This window comes from Daphnia magna, linkage group LG9 (genome assembly GCF_020631705.1).
Source record: "Daphnia magna isolate NIES linkage group LG9, ASM2063170v1.1, whole genome shotgun sequence".
Classification (NCBI taxonomy): domain Eukaryota; kingdom Metazoa; phylum Arthropoda; class Branchiopoda; order Diplostraca; family Daphniidae; genus Daphnia; species Daphnia magna.
Genome location: NC_059190.1, coordinates 9471294 through 9491507, shown reverse-complemented (window position 1 = coordinate 9491507; position 20214 = coordinate 9471294). Strand labels below are relative to the sequence as shown.

General features: G+C 38.8%; 2 protein-coding genes across 2 annotated transcripts; both read left to right on the top strand.

Annotated features, from left to right (window-relative positions):
• The first annotated feature begins 323 nt into the window (after window positions 1-323).
• On the top strand, window positions 324-4938 carry LOC123475819. Its single transcript, XM_045178904.1, has one exon. The coding sequence runs from the start codon at window positions 1081-1083 to the stop codon at window positions 3808-3810; it is 2730 nt and encodes a 909-aa protein (XP_045034839.1). The 5' UTR covers window positions 324-1080; the 3' UTR covers window positions 3811-4938.
• A 6144-nt stretch (window positions 4939-11082) lies between these two features.
• Window positions 11083-14380, top strand: LOC123475839. Its single transcript, XM_045178933.1, has one exon. The coding sequence runs from the start codon at window positions 11890-11892 to the stop codon at window positions 13720-13722; it is 1833 nt and encodes a 610-aa protein (XP_045034868.1). The 5' UTR covers window positions 11083-11889; the 3' UTR covers window positions 13723-14380.
• Window positions 14381-20214: the final 5834 nt, after the last annotated feature.

The window sequence follows — 20214 nt, the reverse complement described above, 5'->3', positions numbered from 1 at the left end:
AGAGCAGTTTTTGCCGGTCATCAATTAAAATCATCTTTAAGTCGTCATTTTATGATTTCAGGACAGAATAAAGAAATCCTAATATTGCCGTTAAAATGAATAAATATCCTTTAAAAGACGTTAGTGTGCTGTGTGGGAATCGACTTGTTTAGTGTCTTGAGGCCAAGTTTCGGTCAAAACCAACATAAATCGAAAGTCTGGAAACTGATTGTCCATGCAATCCATGGCCTACTTAAGATACGGCCACCAAGCACAGATTTCTCCCTAAGTTCAAAGGAAATTGATTCTCCCAGCCTGTAGCTAGAAGGCATTGTAACGAAGCCATCTAAATATATATACCTTTGCAAGATACCCACAATATGATCTATTTGCTTATGCTTATTTTATATCCATATTATATTCTTATTCACTATTATAAACGTATTTGTTAGTTGCTTCATGTGCAACCATGTTGACCTAGATAAAACTTCCGGGTTCTGACTCACGCGTGTGACGCACCTACGCGTCACGAACATCACGCCACATGCGAAGATGCGACGTTTCATGGTGAACCCACTTTCTGACAAGAGTCAGACAAGTATCAGCTTGCAAGACGTTCAGTCGCCTTTAGCTTGAATTGTCACTCTTAAACAGTAGACTTTTATCTTGATGTGTTAGCTTATTCATTTTAATCCATTAGTTATTCCTCCAACTTATTTTGTTCTTCTTTCCTCTCCGAGCGTCGTGTGTATTCGAATTATCTTCTCAACACGTACTCCAAATACTATACGTGTCGGCAAGTAGTATTGTTTCCCGTTTTCTCCTATTATCCCCTCACGCTTGTACGCCCGCGCTACCACGGTAAGATCAAATTACTTTGTCTCGAATCTCACGCTCAGTTTCCCAATGGGACTCACGTCCATGTATCCTTACTCGTTTTGTAAACCTTTGGCCTCAGCTTAGTAATACATAATCATCATTGTGGGTAAATACGCCTCTGAGTTTATTTACACAACAAATTGTCTTAATTCGTAAAGCCATTCACCCGAGAGGGAGAATGCCTTACATAATGGTGGCAGCGATTTTTCGAACTCAACCACAATGATTGACGATGTTATTACTGGCGGCCCTAAACTTTTGCGTTCTCCTATAAACACTCCCATTTTCCCCAAAACCACTGCTATCCCAGATCAATTTCAAGGAGGTAAAGCGTCAGAGAAAACAATTGAGGCTGTTAAAAAATCTGCATCACCCATTTTTAAACCCAAAGTAAAACAAGATGACACTCAGTTAAAGAAACTTAGAACGAATGTGGCGTATGTGGCTGTCCCAGGGTTAGATAACATTAACTCTAGAAAACCCCGTGCTAAGAATATTACTAAGGTAACATCCGTGTCCCAATCAACTTCCCTTTTAGCTAAGTTTACATCAAAATTGTCACCCGTTAATCCTACTCCCAAATCTACGTCAAAAACCAGTTTTCTCTCGAGCACAATTTTAAGTTTTTTCAAGAGAAAGAACACAACTAATGGAAAAACAGTTGACACTGAGTCTTCACCACCTATACCACGAGATCACGACGAATCAGGAGAAGGTTTTCCAGATTCAGACGAGCAGGTTGCCATCCCTAATACTAGCCATCAGGAGCCTGAAGGAGAGAGAAGCGGATTTCCAGTCGAACGACCCGAAGATCCGGACCCAACTAATCTGGTTGCTAAAGGACATCCAATTGACAGATCTTTATCCGAACAACCCGCAGATAACGGAGTGGAAGAAACCAACGTCTCTTCTGAAATATTTGACGGCGATTCTAGAGGTGAACCTCAGCATACGGGCGAAGAAGACGAAGAAAACGGAACAGCAGGCGTCCGAGCTAACGGCAATTTTCACGACATATGCGAGGCAGTTTCTGACCTTCCTCTTCGGACAGAATTACAACATCACCGACTTAACGAAACTCACTCAAACGAAAAACAAGATCGTTTGTACTATATTTCCGAATCTGCGGATCACGGGAAGCGACGTAAGACAACCCACCTCCCACCTAATTCTGGAACTGAAAGAGTTCTCCTTCCATTTGGAACGTCTACTACTAACCCACCAACAAACATTTCTGGCGGAAATTCACAACCTTTTCCTATACCTAAAAAACCTTCAGTTACTTACGCTATTGGAACCACTGACCCCGGAGATAAAATCACTTCTGACAAAACTGGACAACTTCCCAGCAGTCATCAGACCACACAACGTGCAGTTGACGGAGAACATCAAACAAACGCTAATCCAAACCAAAACAAACTTGAGACAGTTGTTACCATTGAATACCACAAGCCAACCGAACCAAGCACTACAGCAGTCGAGACCCAGACGACGTCTGAGGCCATCACCAAACAGAGACTAACGTCACATCCAGCAATAACTCAATCGGTACCAAAATCGACGACACCCTTCCTTGGAACAGAAGTCGTATCAGCTACAAACAATTTTAGGGAATCTGGAACAATTCCAGTTAGCATTCCAGAACTCGTTCAGAATCCGCAAAAGAGAAGCTTAACCTCACAATTTCCCAATCCAAATAGCAAAATGGCATACTCTCTTTCCCACACTAGAGCAGCTACTGTTAAAGATCTGGATGATTTCCAAAACAATCAACATACCTTCTCTCGTTTGCAATTACTTCCTTCTTTTTCTGGAAGCCCAATTACCCGTTTTGACTCTTGGCTGGAATCTTTTGAAAGTATAGTAGATGGATCTGGATGGTCAAATGAAAAAATAATTCAGATGTTACGTGCAAAATTTACTGATCGAGCATTTTCGGTTATCCAAGCCATTTTAAAAGAAAATCCAGACTATGCTTCCATTAAGGAATCCTTGCTTGATCACTTTCATGGTGATGAAAATGCTGATTTATATCTTAAAAAGTTTAATAAAGCAAAACGTAAGCCAGGAGAGAAAATTGTAGATTATGCCCATCGTTTACAGGAAATTTTTAAACGTGCGTATCCCATGGGCTATGGCGAAAAGTCGTTTACGGTTATTTTGATACAAAAATTCATTGAGGGATTGGATTCTAAATTACAGTCGAAAGTAAAATATAAAGAATTTAAAGATTTCAATGAACTTGTAGCATCAACTCGCGTTTATGCCCTTCGATTAGAAGCATTAGAAACCGACCGCGATAAGAACGAGTTTATTAGGAAAATAGACGGGTCTTACGAATCTAAAGATGCTGAATTAAAAGAAATTAAACAAATCATAATTGATCAGAAAGAACTTATGACTAATGCAGTAGCCAACATTCGTCTCGGAAATCGGCAAGTGGAAGAACCCAAAAACAAAAGCGATGAGATTAAAAATGTTCTTCATGAATTAACACAGGCCGTGAAAAAACTGCAATTTGATGCAAAAGATGGCGTTTCGTACACACCCAACACACCATTTCGTAAACAGGTTTCTTTCCAAACCCCCACTTTTAATCGTGAAAAGAATTGGAATTATTCTCCCTCACGTTTTGGTAGTAACGACAACACCACTCAGCACTTTTCGAGATTTCCGAATAAACCTAGGAATTTTACTTCGTCCTTTTCAAGACCTTCTAGTGATTCCCCATACAGGCCCTCACAACCTTTGATGACTTGCAATTATTGTGGATTTCGAGGCCACACCCAGTCTACTTGTCGCAAATTTCAACGCCAGAATCTAGAACAGGCACAACCCCCTATTTGTTATTCTTGCCGTGAGATAGGTCACAAATCTAATAATTGTCCTAAGATAAGAGAACCAAATAGACCTAACATTCCAGGCCCACCTCAACGCCAGGGAAACCACTAGGGATCAACTGTAGCTTCGGGTCAGTTGATATCGAGCCTCCTTTAAAATCCCGACAAGTCGCAAAATTAACAACCATTACAAATGAATCGACCCCAAGAATTCCATTAAAGATTTTCCAAATCCCTTTACAAGCATTATTTGATACAGGCGCGTCTAAAAGTATTATACACGAGAGATTATTTAATAAGTTGCCCCCTAGAGGTCAAGTGATCTGCAGTCAGCTTGATTTTGATTTATACGATGTAGGGGAGAGAAAATTACACACACTGGGAAGAGTGACATTGCCCGTTCGATACGGAGAGTCAGTTTTAAGACAAGAATTTATTGTTACAAACGGTGTTACAGAAGACTGTATCCTTGGATGGGATGCAATCCAGAAACACGGATTTCGGCTTGATGGAGAAGCCAAGAGCATTTATTTAAAAAGAGATGAGCAGGGCCCTTTAGCTATCTCTAGGGTACCAGACATGGCAATTACAACGGTCAAAAAGACGACGCTATTTCGTCAGACGTCGCTGGTAATTGCAGCGCAAATGAAAGGTTCATTTCCGTATGTCCCCCCTCAAACAGCATTTATATTTACCCCAGAAGAAAATTTGCCGGCAGGAATACATATCGAAGAATTCATTGGAAAAGTATCGGGAGATGGAATGTATAATATTATGGTCGAAAATCATTCATTCACTGAAGTCAACATACCAAGAAACGCTAAGTTAGGAGTAATTGAAATAGTTCGTCAAGTAATAGGAAAAGTTGCTTTAAACAAATCAGACCACAAACCTAACGAGAAATCTGAGCCTGTTGTAATTTCGGATGTCGACCCGGAATTTCAAGTACCGCTCTCTAAATTATTAAATGACTTTCACGACTTGTTCGCTTCAAAAGATTCAGAGTTAGGGAATACTAATCTCATTAAACACACAATTGATACACAAGGACGAGGCCCCCTTCGACAACGCCCATATAGAGTAACAAACAATCAAAGAAAATTATTAGAGGACAAAGTACAAGAAATGCTTGAGGCGGATGTAATCCGATATTCACATTCACCATGGGCTTCACCCGTGGTATTAGTAGAGAAAAAGAACGGCGAAGTTAGATTTTGCGTCGATTATAGAAAATTAAATAGTATTACAAAAAGGATTCTTTTCCCATGCCACGAATTGATGAAACTTTAGACAAATTATTCGGAAAGAAATTTTTCACAACTCTTGATTTAGCTTCTGGCTATTGGCAAATTCAAGTAGATGACTCAGCTATTGAAAAAACTGCATTTGTAGTAGAAAACAACCTTTATGAATTTAAAAGAATGGCATTTGGTCTGTGCAATGCACCGGCTACTTTTCAAAGACTAATGAATTATGTACTGAAAGACGTTTTAGGAAGTAAAGCATTAGTATATTTGGATGATGTCATCATCTTTTCGGACTCTTTTGAAGATCACTTACGTGATATTCGTGAAATTTTTGACTTATTAAAGGCTGCTAATTTAAAATTAAAGCTTAAGAAATGCCAGTTTATAAAACAATCGGTAAATTATCTCGGTCATGTTATTTCAACAGACGGTATTAAACCCGACCCTGGAAAAATTGATAGGATAGTGAGCTATAAAACACCCACGTCTGTTGACGAAGTACGGTCATTTCTTGGACTTGCTGGATATTACAGAAGATTTATTAAAGATTTTGGATCAATTGCTAAACCACTGACTAGATTAACACATAAAGATCTTAGTAGACAACCTTTTGCTTGGGGAACTGAGGAACAACTTGCTTTTGAGAAATTACGCAATTCTCTAGTAACGCCCCCAGTTCTCGCTTACCCCAATTTCAATGAAAAATTTTTACTCTTTACTGATGCATGCGATTATGGAATAGGATCTGTACTTTCTCAAATGCAGGATGGTCATGAACATCCAATTGCATATTCAAGTCGACAACTGACAAAAGCTGAATCGAAATATGGAACGACAGAAAAGGAAGCATTGGCCGTAATTGATGCAATTAAACATTTTAGGCATTATCTTTTAGATAAACCGTTCGAAATTATTAGTGACCATAGACCTTTGCAATGGTTAAAGAACCAAAAAGATAACAATGGAAGATTAGGAAGATGGGCTATACTTTTAGCAGCGACCAATTATGAATTAAAATATAGGCCAGGTCGTATTCATCAAAATGCTGACTGTTTGTCTCGCTTAAAAATTGCTAGTATTCAGCCAGCGTCAACCAATATCAAATTCATTTGCGAAAAGCAAATGGAAGATGATCTTTGTGTTGCAATTAAAAATTATTTAGAAACAGGCGAACTCGAAGAAAAATTTTGCGTCTCTAAGCCCGATTGGGTAAAAGAAATTGAATACTTTGAAATTCTAGAAGGTACACTTTATCGCCATGAATTGCCTTCTAAAAATAGCAAGCGGAACGAATTAAACCACCAATTAGTTTTGCCTTTGTCACTCCGTCATCTTGTGCTAAAAGAATTACATGATGCACCGATGGGAGGACATTTAGCTTTTATAAAACTTACTTGAAAGTGAAAAATCATTACTTTTGGCCAACTATGAGGGCTGATATTAAAGAATATTGCCAGGCTTGTGAAATCTGCATGGCCAACACTTCTTCAACATATAGAGCACTTTTGCACCCACACGAAATTGCGAAAGCTCCGTTTCAAGTAATAGGAATGGACTTTTTAGGTCCTATCACTCCGATTTCCCCAAATGGTAACAGTTATATATTAGTAATAACGGATTATTTTAGTCGCTGGGTGGAAGCAGTTGCGTTGAAAGATCAAACTGCTCACACGACAGCGGAATGTGTTTACAAAACAATTATTGTGAGGCATGGAATGCCTAAAGCTATTGTTTCTGATCGAGGAACCAATTTCACTTCGAAATTATTCCGATACTTTTGTAAAAAATTAAAAATTGACCAAAGATTGACGACAGCATACAACCCAGCTAGCAATGGAGAAACAGAACGATTTAATCGTACATTGACATCAATGTTACGAAAGGAATTAAAAGATGGAGAGCATTCCAACTGGGAAGATATGTTAGACGATGTTTTATTTGCATACCGTAGTTCTACGCATTCTTCGACGCTTGAAACCCCTTATTATTTAGTGCACGGTAGAGATCCTAATATTCCTGTAAATGAATTTTTAGATGCTTCCCCTTCAACCTTTAAATCTGCTTCTGATTACGTAGGAAATTTAACTGATCGCTTGCGTTATAGCTTCCAACGAGTTCGCGAAGAAACCGAGAAAGCGCGGAATCGTCAACGCGAACAATATAACAAGCGAGCAAAAGAAAAGAAATATGTTGTAGGCGATAGAGTCTTATTAGATATTCGTGTAGTTAAGGATGGAGATAGTAGGAAGTTTACGTCAAAATATAAAGGCCCTTATAGAGTAGTAAAAGTTTATAATAATAGTACTGTTGATATAGCTGACAATTCTTATAAATGTCAACGTACGCATGTAAATCGTTTAAAACCACTGTACGAGACAATGCTGTGGAAAACAGAACTTTGTACCCCAATTGAGAACCCCTCTGATTTTGAAAACCGATTTCGTAAGTCAATTGCGACTCAAACCCATGAACATGACATTGCCGTGGAAAATCAAGATCACGAGAAAACAATGGCAAGTGACAGCCCCGAAAAAGACACCGCACAAACAAGTGATCATTTTGCAGATGTAAATGGTTCACAACAACAAGATGACGTCATCAACGTACATCGACCTTCATCAGCAAATAATACTTCTAACACAGAAGAGTCCGACGACGAAACAACATCAATTCAGAATGACGCAATTAACAAAGATGACTGCGCACGCGCTGAAGTTAAGGCAGATGAGCGTCCATCATCAGAGCCCAAGGAAGATTTTTCAGCTGAAAAACCAGAACAACTTCATGTTAACAGACGCCCGCAACGCAATCGACAAAAACCTCTGCGTTATCGAGATGGAGTCCAATAACAAGAAAAATATGGCTATATTCTGTTATTCGCCTATCACTTTTCTATCCTGTATTCTTTTCCCTATCAGTATTTCCCTTCCCTCGTCAAAGCATTGTAGCCTCAGTAGTGTTTTTCCATAAATAAAAACGGCAGACGTAACAATCAGAATAGTCTCCAAATAGATTAAGTAAAAAAAAAAAAAAAAAGAAATTTTTTTTTATTCAATTGGAATTGAAATTAAATATAATTACATTGCGAAAAAATTACTTTAAAAATTTCAAAAAAAATGCAAAAGCCGTTCACACACGGATTGAGTCCAGCGCCAGACTCTCCCCTAGCCAGAAAGGAACAAATCTCCATCGTCAGTAGTCAGTTCCGACAGCCAACTCTTGCCACCCACAAGAGTTACACGGCCAACGGAAAGACAGCTGAGAAGAGCGCGAGGCGACAATGTACAAGAAGGGGGTGGAGGGGCCACGATGGAAAACCACCGTAACCCGCCTTCCGTACATTGGAGCCGACGCACATTTGTTCCCTTTTACAAGCTTCCCCCGGGATTTGAACCCGAGTACCCACGCATCGCAAGCAAGCTCGCTAACCAACTATCTTTGCGTGGGGTACAATCCATGCGTATATTCAAGCAAGTCATTCCATCTCTGACAAACTAATTTTTTTAAAACATAAAAAAAAAAAAAAAAACCTCCCCGTTAGATAAATAACAACCTTACTTAACTAAGTTCAAGTTATTTGTCATTTTGAATCAATAAGTCTTATTTTCTGAGTTGGACCTATTTATTTCAAGAATTGACATTCTCATGCCATCTAGTGCTCAAAATGTAAACTAGAACAACATCATCTAGCGGTCGAATTCTAAACCACGAGTAAAAATATTAATACGCATAAAATAATAGGGAAGTTATATTAACATTACCGTAGTAATCCTTTAGTCCAGAATTCTTCTCCTATTCCGCCTCCTATACTCTTCTTTCACTTCTTTTCCTTTCTTCATATTTTTCGCTTACTTTTCACTATACAAACAATCACAACGACTCTGTAAAAACAAAGGAGTCCGATGTTAACGTGTCGGCGAATGAAACTGCACATGCGAATTTTGCCGGTCGCCCACAAAGAACTCGAAGAAAACAAGTCGTTATGTGGATGGAATCCAATAACACAAGCCAAACAATTCCATAACAAATAGCGGTCAACCGACTATTTAAAGGACGACAAAGTCCTAGTCGACCAACAAACCGTTTTCAGTTGTCAACCAACGAACACTTCAATCCTTCAAAATCCATTCTGCACAGTCTAAAGTTGTCAATTTCTAAAATGGACCAAAACCCCAAGTCCCCACCACTTAACTACCAACTAATTGAAGCGTGGGCCTCAAACAAGCTGCCGGCGACCCCAAGCGGTGAGAGCTCCCTACAAAATCTAATTCCTATGGCACAGCTAGACGACTCGAGCTGGGACCCACCCCAGCAAGGAAACGTCCCCATCGTTAGCCAGACACCACAATCACCGGACTCCGTGGACGACAATTCGTGGGAGTTGGAACGCAACCGGTACGAACGACACCTGGAAGAAAAAACAGCTCAGCTGTCATCGGAACTAAGCGAGCAGATCTTCACCGAAGATTGGAGCGGCGCTGTCCACACTCTTAAGCTGATCCTAGACTTGGACCCTACTAGGCGTCATCCTCCACTCTACAACTGGCACCCGCAACAATGGGGACCGGGAGCGAAACGTCAAAAACGCAAACACCCCCAGGAATAAAGAAAATAAAAAACAAAGGATCGGGAACAGAACAATTACTCCACTCTTCTTACTTACATGTTCTCCCCTGTCCATCGTAGTCTGTGTTTATTTACAATTACATTCTATTCCACTTACCCTCGCTCTTTCCTATCTTACTTATCGTTCTATCTTTACATTTAAGAGTAGTTTATATTTTGAGTAAATAAACACAATAGAAACCGAAAAACAGAACCAACAACGCAAACATTCCTTCGACAAAATGAAATGTGATTCAAGGTCTGATTAAGATATGTCCAGCACTAATTTATTGGGCCAAAACCGTCATTGCGTGACGGGGTGCCCCGGGTAACTCGGTTCAAACCGTCAACCCGAAAACGAACCGGTTAGACCCAATAGCCCGACACTTACCCCGGTTTACCCAACAACCCGAACCGAACCGCGAACCGAAACGTTAATTTTATTAAAGAAATGACTCGCTGGGCATGTTTTCTTCAGGTTTATTGAATTACAAATTATCACATTGACTAGCTCTACATTTTTATACACTTCACACTTTTTCCAAAACTTGTACGGATTTGTGAAATAAGTTATTTCACTCACGAATCCGAACAAACCGCTCCACAATCCTTGTAATTATCGGTTTCTACCTAATTAATGGTATCTTTTGACAAAACAACTTTCTTAAAAACACTCACTTTCTTTTCCTACATCTTTCAATCTTACAATCATTAGATTAAACTCACTTTAAAGTTAAACATTTTTGGCGGAATGGATATTTGAACCCTTGCCTCTTACAACCAACGCTCCCACACCCGAATTGTTGAAATCTGAACTATTTCTTGCCAACAATGTAACAAAAAACGGCGGCATTACTCCAATTGGTGACGACATAAAATTTTATACGAATACGGACGCCAACAAAATAATAAAACACATCCACCCCAGCTACGGACTCCACTATTTAAACCAAAATGTCCGGAAAACACAAGTCACTTCCATTCCAGACTCCGACAATTTTTCTACTAAAGAAAGAAAAGAGAGCTAAGAAGAAAACAAAGATGGACAATCGCACCACTACAGCCGACAACCGAACGCCACAAGAAAAACGCCCCCGACAGGAAGCCGAGGAGGCGACAGCGGGTATTGCTCCGACTAGCTGCGGACCCGCTCCAAACCCGCCAACCACTAGTGGAGGAACCGCGCAGCGACCGCGGATCGACAACGCCGCCTTCCAAGAAAGTCGTCGTGAGGCGATGGAGGAATTGGACTACGTAACGAACGCCTTCACTGATCAGCTGGTAGCGCTGATCCGAATGAAGAAATGGAGGAAGGCTACGGAGAAATTGAAGGAAATCCTGGACTTGGATCCGGCAAACCGTCATCCCCCGTTATTCTGGCCACCAGTGACGTGGGCAGATGAAGATAAATGTCTACATTGCAATCAAGAACGCTACCCCCTCCCTACTAAAATATTCATGTCCCCCCAATTTGTATCTCTTTCATTTTACCTTTTTATTTCGGTTCCCAATACAATAATTACAAAAAATATTTAATATTATAATTATAAACCCATCGTTATTTGCCATAGTCATTGACATTATCGTATTTGAGGACATATAACTTTAGGCAGCATATGACAGTTCAAAAACTGCATATACGCAGGTTATCAGTAAACATAAGCGATAAATACGATATCAGAAATGATATCGATAATTCCATATTTCATATAGTTAAGTTATAGAAAACTTTCCATACCTTCGGTATTACGATAACGCCACTGCAATGTGCCACGCCCAAACGTCAGCACCAACGCTATAGCATTCCCCACACACCCACGCACTTAATATTACCGTTTCTTTAGCTCCCCTTTTCGTAAGTTAGTCGCTAAAATGTGGAACTTGGACTATGGAATGTTTCAAGGCCACCTACACACTTGCTAGTATTTTACACCACCCTCCCCTCCTCTGTTTCCGTGCATACCCCTTTTCCATGTGTTGGACTTAGAAAAATTCTCAACTTCGCATATGATCCTTACATTCATTTTCTCGCCGTACATTTTTAAACATTTCTTTTATATTCCCCGTGCCAAATGAATGTTTCTTTTTAAATTCTTTCTTTTCAATAATAATGTTTAGCTTCCCCTCTTTCCAATAATACTAATTAATTGTTGCAATATTGTTTCTCTTTATGCTTAAACAAATTATAATATGAGACATTTCATTTACGTATCCTTTTGCCGTAGCGTGTCTAGCAAAAGCCGACGGAAAATCTTTGACATTTTTAAGCCTAGAATACGTTACTCCCATTTTTATCTTTTGCTACCCTTTTCATTCTTTGATTTTATTTTTTGTTTTGTATGAAAACCATAAAAGTTTCGTCTATTTTGTTTTATTCCATTATTGTACGTACTATTTTTCCCAAAATTTTGTTTTGTTTTGTTTTGCTTATGCCTATAGAAATGTCGCCATTGCCATTTCTGCTACTGCTAAGCCTTTGCTGGATTCGTCCGCAAGCCTTTGAAACAACCGTTTGCGATTGCTCAGAGCCATTAAGAATGGGAATTCTTCAATTCTCTGACGCAAATTGCCGGCCAAAAGAAATTGACAAAAATAGTGTTCAAGTGAAATACGGTGTTTACAGTGAAGAACGGGCAGCAGCTCATTTTCCGGGATATATTTGCGCAAAATGGAAAAACATTAAACACACTACTGTGAGTTTTTTCGGCCAGGTAGTGATTGTGCCGGACAAAATTTCCATCGATACGACACCTTCAGAGTGCAACGACATGATTAACCATAAAAAGTGCAACGGAAATGAGATGAAAGCTTCGGATAATAAATATGTATTCGATCACGATCCAACACCTTTGAAATATTGGATGAGTACAGTAACAGCACAAATTACTAACTGCGTCCTTGAAAAAGTGCAACTTTATCAACAAAGTGAAGACACTAACTTCCAGACACCTATTGGCACAGCATCCGCGACGGCAGGTAACTTGTCACATAATCATTTAACATTGGTATGGGACACTACCTACACGCATCACACCGCACCAATCAATCGACTTGTTGAATCTGGTGTCGGTATACTAACAAGACAGTTGGAAGGCGAAAAGTCATTCCGTCTACAGGATGACGAAAATCAACTAGATTTTCACTTAACTCTTCGACCTCCTTGTCTTCCACTTCAACCCAATTGTACGAACCGTACATCAGCTTACGATGTCGTTGGTCAACCAAAATTATACCTTTTGACAGGAGAGATAAAGGAAAATTCTTCTTCAGCATCAACAACGACACCACCGCCACCTAACGCTGAAATTTTCAGTATACCAGCTAATATACAATATATTCGCGATCAACTCACCGATCACGAAAATGAATTAGCGAGACTAATTCAAATATTACAATGTGATTCCCGAAAGGCGAAACACGAACGAGCTATCGCAGCCGCTCAATATAATGGATGGTTAGCGGCTTCCCAATTAAATTTACCCCAGTGCACGAAACTCCAAGCTTTGGGTAGAACGGCAGTCGTCATTCAATGCAAAGAACTAAATGTCACATTTGACACCGTAGTGACCTCTTGCGGTCCACAACCAAAATTCCAAAATTTTACAATAAACCTTGATGGATGGGAACTTGTAAAATTTTCACCCTGTTATTGGACCAATGGATTTGTCAACTTTAATGGCAAGCCGTACGCATTCCGTAATAACACCTGGAACCCAATCGAGGCAAATATTATTTTACCGGAGCAGTCACTCGCCCACTCCTTTCGTTACGAAGATGTCAAATTTTCTGATTACGAACATCGCAGCAACCCAGCATACAGTGATACCATGCTTAACCACATGAATATCATGGCCGATATTGCGGCAGCTATGAACGAACACTCACAAGATATATCTTCGGTACGCGAAGCATTGAGTACCTCCAATGTTTTGATAACAGCATCCAATGTCGGGACCTACACCAGCTGGTGGGGAAAACTGAAGGATTATTTTTACATCGGTTTACTCTGTGTCTCCGGTGTGGTACTCATGCGTATCTGCTATTGCTTGGGATTTTTCGAAATGATTCGGAGTCTATGCTGTCCCAAATGGAAAACTTCGACCACCGCAACTTCCGGATCTTTCGAATTCAATGAGAGATTACGGGACGTAATCTCACGCAACCGGGAGTGATGTAACGAAGCCATCTAAATATATATACCTTTGCAAGATACCCACAATATGATCTATTTGCTTATGCTTATTTTATATCCATATTATATTCTTATTCACTATTATAAACGTATTTGTTAGTTGCTTCATGTGCAACCATGTTGACCTAGATAAAACTTCCGGGTTCTGACTCACGCGTGTGACGCACCTACGCGTCACGAACATCACGCCACATGCGAAGATGCGACGTTTCATGGTGAACCCACTTTCTGACAAGAGTCAGACAAGTATCAGCTTGCAAGACGTTCAGTCGCCTTTAGCTTGAATTGTCACTCTTAAACAGTAGACTTTTATCTTGATGTGTTAGCTTATTCATTTTAATCCATTAGTTATTCCTCCAACTTATTTTGTTCTTCTTTCCTCTCCGAGCGTCGTGTGTATTCGAATTATCTTCTCAACACGTACTCCAAATACTATACGTGTCGGCAAGTAGTATTGTTTCCCGTTTTCTCCTATTATCCCCTCACGCTTGTACGCCCGCGCTACCACGGTAAGATCAAATTACTTTGTCTCGAATCTCACGCTCAGTTTCCCAATGGGACTCACGTCCATGTATCCTTACTCGTTTTGTAAACCTTTGGCCTCAGCTTAGTAATACATAATCATCATTGTGGGTAAATACGCCTCTGAGTTTATTTACACAACAAATTGTCTTAATTCGTAAAGCCATTCACCCGAGAGGGAGAATGCCTTACAGCATCGTATACCGATCATCTATCATTTTCAAGGAAAATTCATTTTCTGTTTTCCGTAATTCTATCCCCTTTTTCCGCACTTTGTTTTTTTCGTTGGGACAGTTTAATGTCGGTCATTGCGGAACAGAACATGGCATGGGTTGTATAATAGCTGTAATAGCGATTTACGTTTACGTAATCTAAAGAAATTTTTTATGAGGCGGAAGTGTTTTGTAAAATATTGTGGCAGCAAAAGTTATGGGGATATTCAAAGCAATGTTACTTTCCATTTGTTCCCAAAAGATGAAAATATTATTGAAAAATTCAAACTGCTTAGCAATAGAATTGAAACAGCGTTCTCTAACGTGGAAGACATAAAAATCACGAAGAGTAGTTATATATGTAATAAGCATTTCGAACCGGGGTTTTTTTTCCTAGGAAAGATAATGGTTATCAAGATTATAGACGTTTAAAGAGAGATGAAGTACCAACTATAATCATAAATAAGGTATGCTATATCAACTAATTTTACGAGATGCTGTCATTCAATATTCTGACTTCTTTAATTTACAATTCATAGGTACCAACGCTTTCACAACAAGATGGATTTCAACGTGTTTTACATATTCCCCAAAGAAAATTATAAACAAATAAGAAACCAAGTAATTCCCGAACAGCAATTCCACACACTGTTTTAAATACCAATTCACTAATTAGTAGAAAAATTAAAAGTACGTCTGTAAGAGAAGAAAGTAAAGTTTCCACTCACTCATCTGTGGTAAATTTTGATGAGCAATATTACTTAATTTCATTATTACTAATGGTTTTTAGTTTTTATGTTAACTAAGTATTAAATTAGATAAAATTAGTAAAATTATTATGGCTTATTGGATACGTTTCCGTCGGCGACGCGGGAGATCCGCGTTCTAGACTTGGATGAGATAACTGTTTGCAAAATTATTCCGCTCGTGAAAATGGTGTAATTGTTTATGAATTGAATTATCATTTATCATATATAAATACTTTTTTCAAAATTTTAAATGTAATTTATCTCATCAAAGATTTATTTAATTATATTCATAAGCTAGATTTGCTCTGAAAAGCAAGTAAGCAAATAAGCTTTGAACGCGGATCTCCAGCGTCGCCGATGGAAACGTATCCAATAAGCCACTAACAATTTATGAACGGACAGCTAGCATATTCATAAAATAATTTGGTGTTTCCATATGTTACCCGATTACCCGACCCGATAATGACAATTAAGAGTAATGGAAAGACTCTATTTTGTATTGCAAAAATTGTTCTACTTAGTCGTGGGGTAGGGGTGTCTACCGATAATACAGTCTACACTTTTTTCCACACATTTAATACCTAGGGCAAAAAAAAGTGTCTGGGCTGACATTACCCAACCCCCCTCATGATAATTTGGCGCCAAAACCGCCCTACCCCTCCTTAAAAAGGTAAAATATTAATCCACAGATGGCTTTTTCAAAATAAAATAAATCGGTGTTCACCTTTTTGTGCAGGATACAGTACATCCATTTTGCGCACATACGAGAGCGGAAGGAGAATGCCCAGTGTGAAAAAAGATACAGTAGCGGTCCAAATAGTGAGAGATTCGCTTAATGAAAAAACTTTCGAAGTAGGAAAATACAAGCAACTTTTGCTTTAATTGACATTTTTTACAACACGTGGTAACAAATATTCCAATCTAACTGATAAAGAAATTGCGTAATAAAATTTCATTGCGTAATATTGCGATTTCAGATTTAAAGTAATTTTTCAATAGTATCAGTATATATTTAACTACTGTATAATGTTATTGTTAATTTTTCCAAACATATATCAATGGTTTTCACACATAAATTGATATCTTAGTTTCCCCGACGGATATCAATTATCAGAAACGGTGGATCCTCTCCCAGAATCCCCCCCACCAGGGTGCCAGACTAGGAGAAAATCTCCACTTGATTCTTAGCCCTGCTAACGTGTTGTAGACCTTCTCAATTTTATAGGCTGATCTTAAGTATTTCGCCGCTTTTGTGAATGTCCCCGCATTGTCGGAATACATTGTTTTAGGAAAGTTGATAAACATCACTTCTGAATGTTAAGTGTACTACATCAAATAATATTTTAAAAATTGTCAGGCATTCCATGTTTTTGTCTTTAAATGTACATTACCTGGAGGAAGATTTAATTCTTGCAATATCTTGAGATTCACTGGATTAGTTTTTCCCAAACATGTCTTTGCTCTTATTCTGGTTTTTCGAGGCTGTCTGTGCAATACCGATAGTGGTGACTTTTTTCGTAAAACAGCTTCGGTTTTCAATGGAGTATTTGATGACATTGAAGTCAACGATAAATTAGTTCGATTTATCTTTTCAGTAGCACTTAGGTAGTGACCGGCCGATGGGTGGTCATTGCTTCCGTAATGCTGACGAACCGATGCATGGAACCTTTCGATATTATCAGTAGAAAAACGCCAGGTTAAAACGAAATTTAAAGCCCTATTTAGCAAATGGCGAATACAATTTGCAGTTCAGGGACTAGTAAAAATTATTGCTTCTGATGTCTCTTTGGATAAACATTCAAGATTGTTTTTCTTATTTTCGTTCCATTTCTTCATTTCATCTGGGAATTTGATTTTCAAAGCATTATAGCCCAAATATATATGAATTCAATTTGGATTGAAAAGAAATTAATGACTTGGCCAATAAAACGTGCACAAATGATTGACACAAGCTTTCTGGATTTTTGCGCAAAACAATAAGAAAAGAGATTTATGTATAGGGAGCATATTTGGAGCGTTTGATTGGCTGTGCTACAATCGATTGATTGACGCAACGAAGAAGGACGTGATTGATGTCCAACACACAACCCACCGAAAAAAAGATCTTTATAAAGAAAAGAATATGGAAATTAAGATTTCTATATCCATTTTTCTCTTGCGTGGTTTTGCTTGACGACATACAACCACAGCGACATTTACCAAACTGTAAACCAATTTATCTCTTACACATCCATCCCCCCCCATTTTTTAAATCTTGCACACAAACTTTATGTGCTAAGTTCTTTACACTCTCAAAACAAGCTGTTTACAATCTCGCAAAATAGTTTCCCTTTTCTAAAATAGCAATTTGGGAGCAATCAATTCAGCAATGATGTCGGATCGACTGCGCAACGCTACGCCACCAGTCTGAAATAACCTAAATAAATGTACTTCATTATTCAGTGTAAAGGAGTTTTTATTATGTAAAAGTATAACACAATTTAAAATGAAAAAAGGGAAAAAAAAATTTTTTGAAAAAGTTGTCCGGGCGTATTTTTCAATTGGTGCAGTCTCTGTTAATGTGACCCCTCTTACAATACTATAAAAAAATGAAATTAGATGTAATTAGTTAGTTTTATAAAATTACTACTTACTACTAGGCACTGAATGTGCCTCAATCTATTTTCGGCGCTTCGTTTACCCCTCTTCTTTTTTTTCTTGCACGGTGGCTCCTGGGATGTTCCTGCCTTTTTACTTTCCACCAAGTGACTAAGAACAGGCACCAAAAGCCAAAATCCTTGGCCCAGCAACGCCATAGCCTGTTCCTGATTTTAAAAGATTTATTAGAAAATTAAAAAAAATATATACTACAAAATCTTACCGCTTGTTTGGCTATCATCGGTGGCGCGATGGCTGGGGGCACGACGACGGCCGGTGGAACGACGACGGCCGGTGGCACGATGACGGGTTGCTCGACCGTGTGCACTGGTCCGTCTGACGGCTGCTCAGCTTCCTCGGCCGAATCACCGATGCCTAAGGGTGAAGCTTCGCTGGCCAGCGAAGCCTCGCAATATAGCAAGGCTTCGCCGTCCTGCTCTACCTCACCGTAGTCATCGGATGGTCCGGCCTGGTCCACTGTAGCAGCCCTAGAACAAATAGATAAAATACGTTAAATAAATATTTAAAAAAGAATTTATCTTAATTGTTAACTTACCTTCCATTACGCTGGAATTCCCTAGTGAGTGACCTGCAGTTCGTGCAGTTGGACGAATCGGTTCACGTTTGTCGTAGCCGACATACTTCAACAAGTATTGCACTTTATTGCGTCCATTTTCGGACAGCAGAACCCTACAAACAGCGAAGAAAAATAATTGAAAAACAATAAGATAAAAATAATTCAAAAATGAAATGTTATAATGTTACCCTTACCTTCTGTTTAAACACGCCTCTACCTCGAATTCTTCAAACTGCTCGGTCTCTTGAACTTGATGGTTCGTCGGCATCTTCTTGGAAACACTTGACTGAGTGAACTAACCGAGTCTGAGTCTGGTTGAGTTCAAAGGCCAATCCAAGGTCAGTCGTTTTCAAAACGTTTTCTTATTTATTTATTTTCCCCTTAGGATATGATCCAGTCTGGCAATCCTGCTTATCCATACCCCCCATCAGTTTTGGATGCAGTCGCCGAGGTGAAGGCTTGAAAAAAGGACTGGAAAAACACAATATTGATTGCGCATTGGAGTCTATAGTACTATAGTACTATAGTACAATAGTATTACTATAGAACATGTTCTGCTCTTCAGCGTTGCGCAGTCTAGAGTGTTCATCGTCTTCCGGCAGCTCGTTGAGAAAGCGTCGCCGTGCAGATCGCAGTTATTCAGCAGACGCCGACAGCAAACTGCAGACGTCCATGTGGACCTGTCAAGATTTAGCCAACCGGCATGACCTGTCGACTTGACTCCGGTCTACATCCATAAAATGGAAGACCAAAAAGAAAAGAAACGTTGAGATTCGACAAAGACAGGAAACGCCGTCGTTATCGATCCAGCCGACGGCAAAGAGTTTTTTTTTTCTCCCCCCGGTAGCGAGCCAATAAGATGGAAACATCAATTAGGGTGGTTTCAATATTACACTTAGGATTTGCTAAAATAGATTGCATCACCTCGAAATTCATTTTGAAACATTGTATTTCGCTTTCACATTTCATACAATGACTCTAAAAGATCCAAGCAGTGTTTCCCACCTAAAACTAAAGAAGTTCTTTAAAGAAACAACGAGAAATTCTGAATGAAAGTATGCAATTGGAAATAAACAAAGAAAATTTGACAGCGGATTTTACACATCACCAAAGTAACTACAAAAGTAACTATAAAGAAATTACGTAATAAAATTTCATTGCGTAATATTGGGATTTCAGATTTAAGGTAATTTTTATATAGTATCATTATATATTTAACTACTGTTTAATGTTATTGTGAATTTTTCCAAACATATATCAAATGATTTTCACACATAAATTGATATCTTAGTTTCCCCGACGGATATTAATTACCAAAAACGGTGGGTCCTAGAAGATCACCCAAAGAAAATCCAGATGAAGAATACAATGTGGAAATACCACCATAAGATTCTTTTTCAAATTCTGATTCGAGTTATGAAGAAATCTTTAAAAAGGTAACCGCATACTTTTTATTAACATCAGGAAAACTCATCGGGAAAACTTCTATCACACATGATTAAAAAATAACAGAAGACTCGTATGTATTTACGAAAAGTGGAGAAAAAATATTTCGACTAAAAATAGGACGCAACAGAAAGAAAAGAAAACAATTCAAAAAAAGAAAAACAATTAACGAATCCCAACGCATACAGATGAAGTTAAATGTTGAATGTCGTTATTATTATTTTTCTACATTACAAAGGTGGAGTCCAGAAAATAAATAGCAAGTGGAAATAGGCTCAAATTAAAAGTTTTTCTGTTTTCACAAAAAAAGAATTTGTTTAGGCAGACAC

Bases quoted from the DNA above. Each gene is read 5' to 3' on its own strand.
- LOC123475839 (XM_045178933.1), top strand. From the start codon at position 11,890: ATGAAAACCATAAAAGTTTCGTCTATTTTGTTTTATTCCATTATTGTA.
- LOC123475819 (XM_045178904.1), top strand. From the start codon at position 1,081: ATGATTGACGATGTTATTACTGGCGGCCCTAAACTTTTGCGTTCTCCT.